Source organism: Pan paniscus, chromosome 5 (genome assembly GCF_029289425.2).
Source record: "Pan paniscus chromosome 5, NHGRI_mPanPan1-v2.0_pri, whole genome shotgun sequence".
NCBI classification, from domain to species: domain Eukaryota; kingdom Metazoa; phylum Chordata; class Mammalia; order Primates; family Hominidae; genus Pan; species Pan paniscus.
Genome location: NC_073254.2, coordinates 103722895 through 103736622, shown reverse-complemented (window position 1 = coordinate 103736622; position 13728 = coordinate 103722895). Strand labels below are relative to the sequence as shown.

Below are 13728 nucleotides of genomic sequence, written 5' to 3'. Positions count from 1 at the left end.
TTGCTATTGTGAATAATGCCGCAATAAACATACGTGTGCATGTGTCTTTATAGCAGCATGATTTATAGTCATTTGGGTATACATATTCTCACTCATAGGTGGGAATTGAACAATGAGATCACGTGGACACAGGAAGGGGAATATCACACTCTGGGGACTGTGGTGGGGTGGGGGGAGGGGGGTGGGATAGCATTGGGAGATATACCTAATGCTAGATGACGAGTTAGTGGGTGCAGTGCACCAGCATGGCACATGTATACGTATGTAACTAACCTGCACAGTGTGCACATGTACCCTAAAACTTAAAGTATAATTAAAAAAATAAAAAAATAAAAATAAAAATACAAAAAAAAAAAGAAAGAAAATGTGGCACATATACACTGTGGAATACTATGCAGTGATAAAAAATGATGAGTTCATGTCCTTTGTAGGGACATGGATGAAGCTGGAAACCATCATTCTCAGCAAACTATTGCAACGACAGAAAACCAAACACCGCATGTTCTCACTCATAGGTGGGAATCGAACAATAAGAACACTTGGACACAGGAAGGGGAACATCACACACCAGGGCCTGTTGTGGGGTGGGGGGAGGTGGGAGGGATAGCATTAGGAGATATACCTAATGTAAATGATGAGTTAATGGGTGCAGCACACCAACATGGCACATGTATACATATGTAACAAACCTGCATGTTGTGCACATGTACCCTAGAACTTAAAATATAATAAATATATATATAAATTAAAAAAATAATACTGAAAAAAATAGCATATGTTAAACCATGTGCAAATATAAAATAATGAACTTATAAAGAAGATGCTAGGCCATCAGGTATAAACCAGAGTTGCCTGGGAACTACTGTAGGCAGACATGGCCTGCTGTGTCCCCATCTGCAGTGTCAATAATTATTGACTGAATGATCAATGAATAACTGATTAAAACACTGATGAAGTACTGGTTTTCTTCAAAGCATGTATGGAAAAATTATACTCTCATATTGCAAGTGTAATGGAGCTGTAGTTCCCTAATGACAGCATTCTAGTCTTGAGAGTGTGAAAGAGAACAGCAAAATAAGCTTCCGTTTTTCTGTCTAGAAAGCTAAAGGTTGAGAAAGAGAGCATAAATAGACTAGAAAGTCATGAAGGATATAGTAAAACAAATTTTTTCACAAAAGTCTACTGTTTTATAAATAAAAGCCACATCATGATGTTTGAAAGAAATAATTTATGACCAATAAAAGCAAGTATCAACTTAGTGCAGAAAACTTAAAGAATTCTTTAATTCAGGAAGGCTTATTGATTATTGTCTTATAATTTGTAGATTATTAGTTTATTGCGAGCTAATAAGAAAATAAGGATTCTGTAGAATGCAGTCATAAATTTTGAGATTATCCTTTGAGAAGAATTTGCTGCTATTTTCCAAGACAGGATATTGGGATATATGGAACATGAATTTAGCCAGTTGTGGCAAATCATATATTCTTCTACTTTAGTTCTGTTTTCATTATTTAAATTGTTTTATTTGAGACAGATGATTATCTTGGAACGTAACACTTTTCTTAATCTATTCAGGTTCCCTTTCTTTGGGTGCCTTAATACCTCATATAAGTTTTACTGCCAAGTGTTTTGATTCAAACATTAATTAAGTTTTGAGTAGTAATCTTAACATAAGCTTAGAAAAAAATAGAACATAATACTCTTTTCAAATTGCTTATCTCTTTATCTTTTCTAGAAAAGTTTTTTGAAATGAAGAAAGGACAATGTAAAGATGCTCTAGAAATTTACAAACGATTTCTAACTAGAATGACACGAGTGTCTGAATTTCTCAAGGTTGCAGAGGTAAGTAATATTAAGTTTTCTTGGGAATATAATTTTTTAAATATTTGCTCATGTATCTGGAGTATATATAATAGAAGGTGTAAGAGAGTCACAGTATATTAGGGTTGGAAGTGCCTCGGAGTCACAGTATATTAAGGTTGGAAGTGACTTTGGAAGTCGTCTCATCCAACTTCTCACTCAGAGCTGTACTCTGTACTCCTGCATCCTAATCAGATGATCATTCTGCATTCAAATAAAAGTTTCATGGATAATAAGCTCATTTGCTGCTTTGCAAGGTGGTCCATTCCTCCATTCCACCTAATAGCTATCTTTAATTGTTAGAAAATCCTTTATTTTCATTGAACCTTAGGTTTGCCTTTAGAAAAGCCTGTTTATTATTCTTAGCATGTAAATGATAAATCATAAATTCTTACCTTTCTTACTTTGGCAATGATTTATACACAATGAAAAATAAGACAGCATAATTTGTTTTATAAAGTTTATAAATTGTTTCTTCAGAATGTGTCTTTATACTTGATTAGAATACCTGTGTAACTATGCAGTTGGTGTTCCTGAAATTATCTGTGAATTGGTATTTTCTCTTATAAAATCCAACTAATGATTCATGCTGATATTGGAAATTATAACATTGTTATTATAGTCCTTTGGAAGAATGACAAGTGTATTTTTATCTTACATGTCAATTAACTGATTACTAGGAACTGATTGGAATGTTGTATGAAAGAGGTTCTAAGGCTCAGCAGCAAACCATACAATGCTGTGGATGTGGGACATTCATGCCATGTTTTTGCTGTTTTTGTCATTTTGAGAATATACTGCATGAACAAGCATTTTATACACACGATTTAAGAAGTACTCTAGTCCATGCATTGTGTTTAAAATCTTTTATTCATAGAAGTAATAATTGTCACATGCAAATTCTGGGACCAAAATAATATCACAAAATGCTGATTCTTGAACTTTCACCCATACAACATGTAATTATAATAAAAATCTTTTTTAAATATAAGGGAAACAAAAGATAAAGATTAGCTTATGTAAATTGTATATACATTAAAGCACATTCACGTTTCTTTCCTCATGGGTTTATCAGTGTTGGTAGTCTTTAAGAAATGATAGAATTGCTTAAAATTTTTTCTTTTGCTGCTATACAGGTGTTTTTTGTATTTGGTATGATTTTGCCATGGTTTAACTGTAATTATCAGTCTAATCTAGTAAAATTTGCCTAATTTCTTTCTGTGAAAAGATAAATTATGCCTAAGTACCGAGAACAGATTATTTTATTGTTTCATTAAATCTTGGTGTACATTCATCCCAGATTCTCATTTGTTATTGTATATAAGTAAGGAGCTGGCATGTGGCAGTCTGGGGTATACATTTCTCTAATCAGCATTACAAGGCTGGGCTCATGATTCCCATGAGAAAAGTTCTACTTATGTGTCAATTCCTTCTGTTTTAACATGTAAAATTTTACTTTTTGTCTGTTGATACCTCATGTTAGCACAAGCCCACCTGAGGCCATTAAGAAAGAGATCTACAAAAATCAGATATCATTGTAAGAGTCTGTCTTTAAATAACTGGATAATAAATTTAAAAATTATTTTTATTTGAACGTTATGATTAAGACTTTTTCATAGAATGAATACTAATTTACAAAATTATTTCTAATAGAGTAAACATTAAATCACAATGGGACAACCATAACCATTTGTGTTTTCTTTCACATTTAAATCACATTGTTCATAATTTGGACACACAATGTTTGAATACCAGTGTTGAGTGGTTTTGTTATGATTGGTTAATATAGAAATTTTTCAACCAATGTACAAATCTCTCTCTACTGTATAGTACTCATGTGGTCGATGTATGGATTCATACTCAATAGCTATCCCATAGTTAGTAACATTTACCTGAAGAGTCTCAAGAAGACTTCTAGAATATGATTTTCAAAATACAACTTTATATATTGGTTATTTGGGAAATAGTAACAGTAAGTTGCTCATTGTATTAAAGAAAAGGTAAAGTAGTTGAACAAGTTCTATGGAACTATTCACATTTCTTAAACTGCTTGAAGTACAGAAAACTTACTATGCCTTATATTCTTATCTGAAGTCTCCTATGGCAGACAAGTAAAACTTGGTAAAATAATTTTTACCGGTAAGATATATTTCTGCTAAATACTCTTCTCTTTCATAGAACCAAGTTATTCTTAGTTTTCTATTCTAAGGTAGATATCGGAATCGTAGGAGTTACATCTCCCAGAATATTTGCAGACAGAAAGTGATGAGATTTCTGTAACACACTTTAATCCTCTAATGATATTGTGGTTCAGAAGTTCAGAGCAATAAAAATAGCAATGTTGAGGAAGAATTCCTAAATTGTCTCTTTGAACACAATTATCCATTTAATGGAAATACATCACCTTTTCCTGAACTGATTTCAGTATTAGGGATCCATAATATTTTTATTTTTAAAAATGCCTCTTTCAGTGCCTTCTTATCACAGTAGGCAGCGAGTCAGTCTCATAAAAATGCCTCTTTTGTTCATATTAATATTTTTAAATGGATCATCTAAAGTGGTGTTAAAACATACAAATAAACAGAATGCAGTTGCTTTAACTGATAATTTCCCTAATTTGTAATAATATAAGTGGCTTTAGGGAAGCATCAGTGGCTAAACTGTTCCTAAAGCCAAAGTTCAGTCATTAGAAGGTTAATTCCAGAGAGGGAAGGAAGACAGCCAACTAGACAAAGCTAGCAAATGCCTCTCCCACCAAGAGGAACCAAAATATCGAGTGAATCATCATGCTGATGATCAACAGATCTTTTGAGAGAAAATACTGAAAATCAATAGAGAGGCAACACAGTTGCCTTCAACATAGTTGAAGAGGGAGGAAGCCGGGAAGCCTGCTCAGAGCCACCACATGCCAGCTGCAGTAAAACATGACCATAGGTGCCCACCCCCCAAGGCGCTCCATCTTGCTCTGCAGTTCCTGTTCTCTACTGGCCAGGAGCTGCCATTGCTGCAGGACCAGGATGAATGCCCCCTCACCTGCTGGCCCCTCCCAAGATTTCCTGCCTGGCCACTCCCACAGGAGGATATCCACAGCGCAGCCCCCGCGCTTCCCTACCTGAGTGTTTTGCTGGTGGCCTGGAAGCAGTCCGGCACCCCCAGCACAGCCAGTGCTTAACCCCGAGGGGCCAGAAGACAAATCTGCAGGCCTGGTTTCAACTCCCTGGGACTCAAGCACACTGCCTACGAGTATCGTGCTGAGATCTATGGCCTGAGCTCAAGTGGAGGAAGAGCTCCCAGTGTCAGAACAAAAAGAAGATTGTGACTTAGGTTCTTATGCTCGTGCAGGTTCTTGTACAAATGTAGGAGCTGGGTGTCCCTCCCTTCACAAGACCCATCTGGGAAGGGTGCGGCCTGAAAGCCACGGCTTCTTTCCCAGGGAGCCCTGCAGCCCACATCATCTGGAACAGCTCAGTGATCTGGGAGCAGAAGGCTTGGAACAAGTCTAGCCAGTCAAAATGCTCCCGGGGCAGACACTGGAGGAAGACCTGTTGGGTCAGAGGAGCACAAGCTGAGTGGGCCCCACAGCTGTCTGCCAGGCTGGAAACCCTGGGCCACAGGCACTTTTCCACTTGCGTATACATGATACCATTGCCCTGCCCAGGGATTCTTCACCCCAACCCACTGCAACACCAGACCGCTAGTAGTCATATCCCACAACCTGCTCTGACTCTCACAAGCACAGTGGGCCCCCCAAGAGTTAGAGATCTCCTGATGATCTCTCAGCTGGGACCATCCCTAAAGGGAGAGGGTAGCACAGCCTGCCAAAGCCCCCTTTTGGGCAAAGAAAACATGGGTGCAGCACCAGTACTTGAAGGGGACAGCACCAAGGCCCAAGGCCTGGAAACAAACTTGGACTGAGACTTATCTCTTGGCCCCTGCCTCCCCTCCCCAGAGCACTGCCACATACGCACTGAAAAATAAGAGGTGTCTGGCTGAGTAAATCTGCTGGCCCTGATGTCACTGTGAAGAGCTATCTACGAGACTGCAACCTGAATGGCACCACCAAACAAAAATACATTGTTTCACCGTGCAACACCTCTGAAATGCACCGCAGGAGCCCATCTATAACCTCAGAACCTAGAACAGAGCCTTGACCCTCTGAAAGCACTCAGAAACGAAACCAATCAACTATATACAACATTCACCACAGTCAACCCTTAAGGGAAAAAAGAATGTTAAAAACAAAAAGCCCTATCCAAATGAAAGCAAACTGACAAAGAAAAAGAAAAGCCAGCTCCCTCAGATGAGAAGGAATCAGCTCAAGAACTTAGGCAATGCAAAAAGTCAGAGTGTTTTGTTTACCTCTAAAGGATGGCATTAGCTCCCTAGCAATGGATCCTAACCACATTGAAATGTCTGAAATTATAGACACAGAATTCAGAATCTGGATGGCAAGGAAGCTCAATGAGATCCAAGAGAAATTTGAAATCCAATACAAGGAAGCCAGGAAAATGATCCAAGATATGAAAGATGACATAGCTATATTTAAAAAGAACTAAACTGAACTTCTACAATTGAAAAGTTCACTACAGGAATTTGAAAATGTAGTTGGAAGCCTTAATGACAGACTAGATCACACAGAGGAGAGAATTTCAGAGCTTGAAGATGAGTCCTTTGAATCAACCCAGTCAGACAAAAATAAAGAAAAAAGGAATTTTACAAAATGAACAAAACCTCCAAGAAATATGGTATTAAGTAAAGCAACCAAACCTACAATTCATTGGCATTTCTGGGAGAGAAGAGAGAGTGAACAACTTGGAAAACATATTTGAGGATATAATCCACAAAAATTTACCCAGTCTTGCTGGAGAGATCGACATGTGAATACAGGAAATTCAGAGAACCCCTACAAGATACTATACAAGATGACCATCCCAAGGCACAGAGTCATCAAGCTTTCCAAGATCAACACAAGAAAAAATCTAAATGGCAGCTAGAGAAAAGGATCAAACCACCTATAAAAGGAACCTCATCAGGCTAACGGCAGACTTCTCAAAAGAAACTTTACAAGCTAGAGATTTGTAGCCTATTTTTAGTATTCTTAAAGAGAAGAAATTCCAACTAAGAATTTCATAACCTACCAAACTAAGCTTCATAAGTGAGAGTGAAATAAAATCTTTCCCAGACAAGCAATTGCTAAGGGAATGTGTTACCAATCAACTGGCCTTAAAAGACGTGCTTAAGGGAGTTCTAAACTTGGAAACAAAAGAAACCTGCTACCACAGAAACACATATAAGTACATAGTCCATAATTCCTACAAAGCAACTTCACAACTGAGACTATAAAGCAACCAACTAACAATACAATGACAGGAATGAAACCTCACATATGAATACTAACCTTGAATGTAAATGGTACAAACACCTGACTGAAAAGACACAGAGTGGCAAGTTGGATTAAAAAAAAAGATGTACTGTCTTCAGTACATCCATCTCATGTAATGACACGCATAGCCTCAAAGTAAAGGGATGAAAAAAGATCCACCATCCCAATAGAAAACAAAAAAGGACAGAGGTTGTTGCTCTTGTATCAGATAAAATAAACTTAAAACCAGCAACAGTAAAAAAAGAAAAAGTACAAAGAAGGACATTACATAATGATAAAGGGTTCAATTCAACAAGAAGACTTAATTTTCAGCCAGAGGTGAGAGATTAGGGGGGAAAAAGACTTAACTATCCTAAATATATACACACCCAACATTGGAGCACCTAGATTTATAAAAGAAGTACTTCTTGACCTAATAAAAGACAGACAGCCACACAACAATAATGAGGGAGTTCATCACCCCACTGAAAGCATTAGACAGATCATTGAGGCAGAAAACTAACAAAGAAATTATGAACTTAAATTTGACACTAGACCAATTGGACCTAATAGACATCTACAGACTACTCCACCCAACAACCACAGAATGTATGTTCTTGTCACCTCTACAGGGTACATACTCTAAGATCCACCACATGCTCAGCCATAAAGCAAATCTCAATAAATCAAAAAAATCAAATCATAACAAGTATATTCTTAGACCACAGTAGAATAAAAATAGAAATCAATACCAAGAGGAACTCTCAAAACCACACAATTACATGGAAACTGAACAACTTGTTCCTGAATGACTATTGGGTAAACAACAAAATTAAGGCAGAAATCAAAACATTCTTTGAAACAAATGAAAACAGACACAACATACCAAAATACCTGGGAGGCAGCAAAGGCAGTTTTAAGAGGAAAGTTTATAGCACTAAACACCTACATCAAGAAGTTAGAAAGATCTCAAATTAATAATCTAACATCACACATAAAGGAACTAGAAAAACAAGAACAAACTAATCCCAAAGCTAGCAGAAGAAAACAAATAGCCAAAGTCAGAGCAGAACTAAATGTAATCAACGAGAAGTGGGGATCGTGGTGACTGGGAGGCAGGACTAGATTGCAGCTCCAACTTGAACCAACAGAGCAGCATATGGAGGCTCGCACTGTGAATTTTTGCTCCAGAATGACTGCAGGAATAAATCAGGAAACCTGAGATGACCCACAGACTCCCTGAAGAAAGCAGATTGCTCCTACAAGACCCAGAAGACACCCCAAATACTATGAGTGCCCAAATTGTGGAGGCAGTAAAGGGACATCGTCTGCCCCTGAACACACACCCCCACTGGGGAAACCGTAGGCCTAGATAACAGGAGAAGATTTTGACCTTACCTGGAACTGAGTCAATTTAGAGAGCCAAGCAAAATACAGGGATAGAAGAAGCAGTGAAAAAAATCCCTGTGGGCTTACTGGGTCCCCTAGCAAGCCATTTTTGCCTGGCCTTACAGGGGTCCTTCAGGACGGTGGCCAGAGGCACTGGGAAAAGGCCACAGGGAGAAAGAAATCTTCAGCTGAACTTTGTAACAATTTTTTTTAAATTTTATTATTATTATACTATAAGTTTTAGGGTACATGTGCACAACGTGCAGGTTTGTTACATATGTATACATGTGCCATGTTGGTGTGCTGCACCCATTAACTTGTCATTTAGCATTAGGTATATCTCCTAGTGGTATCCCTCCGCCCTCCCCCCACCCACAACAGTTCCCAGTGTGTGATGTTCCCCTTCCTGTGTCCATGCTGATTGAGAAGCCTCTTGGCCAGAACTCGGGGGAGGGTGTGAATCTGTGGTGTGCAGACACCACAGGCAGGGGAAGAAGAAAAGCTGTATTTGCCTTCGCAGCTGGGAGGTGGGTAGCCTGGGGCAGGTTCTGAGACGTGCTTGCCCACTGCCTGGAAACACATTCAGTGCTGTTGCTGGGGGGCACAGTGAGAGTGAGACTGGTCTTTTGGATTGCATGGGAGCTGAGTGAGGCCTGTGACTGTCGGCTTTCCCCCACTTCCCTGACAACCTGCATGACACAGTAGACACAGTCATAATCCTCCTAGGAACATAACTCCATTGACCTGGGAACCTCACCCCCACCCCCCACAGCAGCCGCAGCAAGACCCGCCCAAGGAAAGTCTGAACTCAAACATGCCTAGCCCTGCCCTTGCCCAGTGGTCCTTCCCTACCTACCCTGGTAACTGAAGACAAGGGGCATATACTCTTGGGAGTTCTAGGGCCCTGCCTCCCACCTCTTCCTCCCCATACTACCACAGCTGACGCTGTCTAGAAAGTGCCACCTCCTGGCAGGAGGCCAACCAGCACAAAAATAGTGCCTTAAACCACCAAAGCTAAAAACCCTCACAGAGTTCATTTCTGCCACCTCTACCAGAACAGGTGCTGGTATCCATGGCTGAGAGACCCACAGACAGTTCACATCACAGGACTCTGTGAGACAACCCCCCAGTACCAGCCTGGAGCCTGATAGACTTGCTGGGTGGCTAGATCCAGAAGAGAGATAACAATCACTACAGCTTGGCTCACAGGAAGCCACATCCATAGGAAAAGGGGGAGAGTACTACATCAAGGGAAGACCCCATGGGACAAAAGAATCTGAACAACAGCCTTCAGCCCTAGACTTTCTGTCTGACAGAGCCTACCCAAATGAGAAGGAACCAGAAAACCAACTCTGATAATATGACAAAATAAGGTTCTTTAAATCCTCCAAAAAAATCACACTAGCTCACCAGCAATGGACCCAAACCAACAAATCCCTGATTTACCTGATAAAGAATTCAGGAGGTTAGTTATTAAGCTAAATAGGGAGGCACCAGAGAAAGGCGAAGCCCAGTGTAAGGAAATCCAAAAAATGATACAAGAAGTGAAGGGAGAAATATTCAAGGAACTAGATAGCATAAATAAAAACAATCAAAACTTCAGGAAACAATGGACACACTTATAGAAATGCAAAATGCTCTGGAAAGTCTCAGCAATAGAATTGAACATGTAGAAGAAAGAAACCCATAGCTCAAAGACAAGGTCTTCAAATTAACCCAATCTAGCAAAGAAAAAAGAATAAGAAAATATGAACAAAGCCTCCAGGAAGTCTGGGATTTTGTTAAACAACCAAACCTAAGAATAATTGGTGTTCCTGAGGAACAAGAGAATTCTAAAACTTTGGAAAATATATTTGGGGGAATAATTGAGGAAAATTTCCCCAGCCTTGCTAGAGACCTAGACGTACAAATACAAGAAGCACAAAGAACATCAGGGAAATTCATCACAAAAAGAACATTACCTAGACACATTGTCATCAGGTTGTCTAATGTTAGGATGAAGGAAAGAATCTTAAGAGCTGTGAGACAGAAGCACCAGGTAACCTATAAAGGAAAACCTTTATAGTTATACCTTTAAAGGTATAACTATACTTTTAAATTATACATTAGCAGCAGATTTCTCAGCAGAAACCCTACAAGCTAGAAGGGATTGAGGCCCTATCTTCAGCCTCCTCAAATAAAACAATTATCAGCCAAGAATTTTGTATCCAGTGAAACTAAGCTTCATATATAAAGGAAAGATACAGTCTTTTTCAGACAAATGAATGCTGAGAGAATTCACCACTACCAAGCCACCACTACAAGAACTGCTAAAAGGAGCTCTAAATCTTGAAACAAATTCTGGAAACACATCAAAAGAGAACCTCTGTAAAGCATAAATCTCATAGGACCTATAAAAAAATATAATTTTAAAAACAAAAACAAAAAACCAAGGTATACAGGCAACAAATAGCACAATGAATGGAATGGTACCTCACATCTCAATACTAACATTGAATGTAAATGGCCTAAATGCCCCACTTAAAAGATACAGAATTGCAGAATGGATAAGAATTCACCAGCCAACTACCTGCTGCCTTCGAGAGACTCACCTAACACATAAAGACTCACACAAACTTAAGGTAAAGGGGTGGAAAAAGACATTTCAGAAAAATGGGCACAAAAAGTGAGCAGGAAGAGCTATTCTTATATCAGACAATACAAACTTTAACAGCAGTTAAAAAAGACAAAAAAAGGACATTATATAATGATAAAAGTCTCGTCCAACAGGAAAATATTACAATACTAAACATATATGTACCTAACACTGGAGCTCCCAAATTTATAAAAACGATTACTAATAGACCTAAGAAATGAGATAGCAACACAATAATAGTGGGGGACTTCAATACTCCACTGACAGCACTAGACAGGTCATCAAGACAGAAAGTCAACAAAGAAACAATGAATTTAAACAGTACCCTGGAACAAATGGACTTAACAGATGTATATAGAACATTCCATCCATCAACCACAGAATATACATTCTTTTCAATAGCACATGGAACTTTCTTCAAGATAGACCATATGAGAGGCCACAAAATGACCCTCAATAAATTTAAGAAAATTGAAATTATATCAAACACTCTCTCAGACCACAGTGGAATAAAACTGGAAATCAACTCCAAAAGGAACCTCCAAAACCATGCAAATACATGGAAATTAAATAACCTGCCCCTGAATGAGCATTGGGTCAAAAACAAAATCAAAATGAAAATCAAAAAATTCTTCGAACTGAATGACAGTAGTGACACAACCTATCAAAACCTCTGGGACACAGTAAAGGCAGTGGTAAGAGGAAAGGTCATAGCCGTAAATGCCTACATCAAAAAATTTGAAAGAACACAAACAGACAGTCTAAGGTCACACCTCAAGGATCAAGAGAAACAAGAATGAACCAAACCCAAACCCAGCAGAAGAAAGGAAATAACCAAGATCCAGAGCAAAACTAAATGAAGTTGAAACAACAATACAGAAGATAAATGAAACAAAAAGCTGTTTTTTTGAAAAGATAAAATTGATAGACCATTAGCAAGATTAACCAAGAAAGGGAGAGAGAAAATCCAAATAAGCTCAGTAAGAAATGAAATGGGAGACAGTACAACTGACACCACAGAAATACAAAAAATCATTCAAGGCTACTATGAACACCTTTACACACATAAACTAGAAAACCTAGAAGAGTTGGATTAATTTCTGGAAAGATACAACCCTCCTAGCTTAAATCAGGAAGAATTAGATACCCTGAACAGACAAGCAGTGAGATTGAAATGGTAATTTTTAAATTACCAACAAAAAAATGCCCAGGACCAGACAGATTCACAGCAGAATTCTACCAGACATTGAAAGAAGAGTTGGTATCAATCCTATTGACACTATTCCGCAAGATAGAGAAAGAGGAAACCCTCCCTAAATCATTCTGTTAGCCCAGTATTACCCTAATACCCAAACCAGAAAAGGACATAACCAAAAAAGAAAACTACAGACCAATATTTCTGATTAACATAGATGCTAAAATCCTTAACAAAATACTGGCTAACTAATCCAACAACATATCAAAAAGATAATCCACCATGATCAAGGGTTTCATACCAGGGATGCAGGGAAGGTTTAACATATGCAAGTCAATAAATGTGATACACCGCATAATCAGAATTAAAAACAAAAATCACATGATCATCTCAATAGATGCAGAAAAAGCATTTGACAAATTCCAGCATCCCTTTATGATTAAAACGCTTAGCAAAACTGGCATACAAGGGACGTACATCAATATAATAAAAGCCATCTATGACAAACCCACAACAAACATAATACTGAATGGGGAAAAGTTGATAGCATTTCCTCTGAGAACTGGAACAAGACAAGAATGCCTACTCTCACCACTCCTCTTCAACATAGTACCGGAAGTCCTAGCCAGAGCAATCAAACAAGAGTAAGAAATGGCATCCAAATTGGTAAAGAGGAGGTCAAGCTGTTGCTGCTTGATGATGATATGATTGCTTACCTAAAAAACCCTAAAGACTCCTCCAGAAAGCTCTTAGACCTGATAAAAGAATGTAACAAATTTTCTGGATACAAAATTAATGTGCACAAATCAGTAGCTCTTCGATACACCAACATTGACCAAGCAGAGAATCAAATCAAGATCTCAACCCCTTTTACAATAACTGCAAAAAAAATAAAATACTTAGGAATATACCGAACCGAGGAGGTGAAAGACCTCTACAAGGAAAACTACAAAACACTGCTGAAAGAAATCATAGACAACACAAATGAAAACACATCCTGTGTTCATGGATGGGTAGAATCCATATTGAGAAAATGACCATACTGCCAAAAGCAATCTACAAATTCAATGCAATTCCCATCAAAATTCACTATTCTTCACAGAATTAGAAAAAAACAATTCTAAAATTCACGTGGAACCAAAAAAGAGCCCACATAGCCAAAGCAAGACTAAGCAAAAATAACAAATCTGGAGGCATCACATTACCTGATTTCAAACTACACTATAAGGCCATAGTCACCAAAACAACATGGTACTTGTGTAAAAATAGGCACATAGACCAATGGAA

The 13728-nt window shown here is 38.3% G+C and overlaps 1 protein-coding gene across 13 annotated transcripts in view; it reads left to right on the top strand.

Moving 5' to 3' along the window:
- Nucleotides 1-13728, top strand: part of SNAP91 (synaptosome associated protein 91) — a 158703-nt gene that overhangs the window by 68432 nt on the left and 76543 nt on the right. For all 13 annotated transcript variants that reach the window (XM_055113927.2, XM_057302559.2, XM_034962459.3 and 10 more), the window contains exon 8: nt 1736-1842. In XM_055113927.2, coding sequence (XP_054969902.2) covers nt 1736-1842 — 107 coding nt within the window. The remainder of the gene's footprint in view (nt 1-1735; nt 1843-13728) is intronic.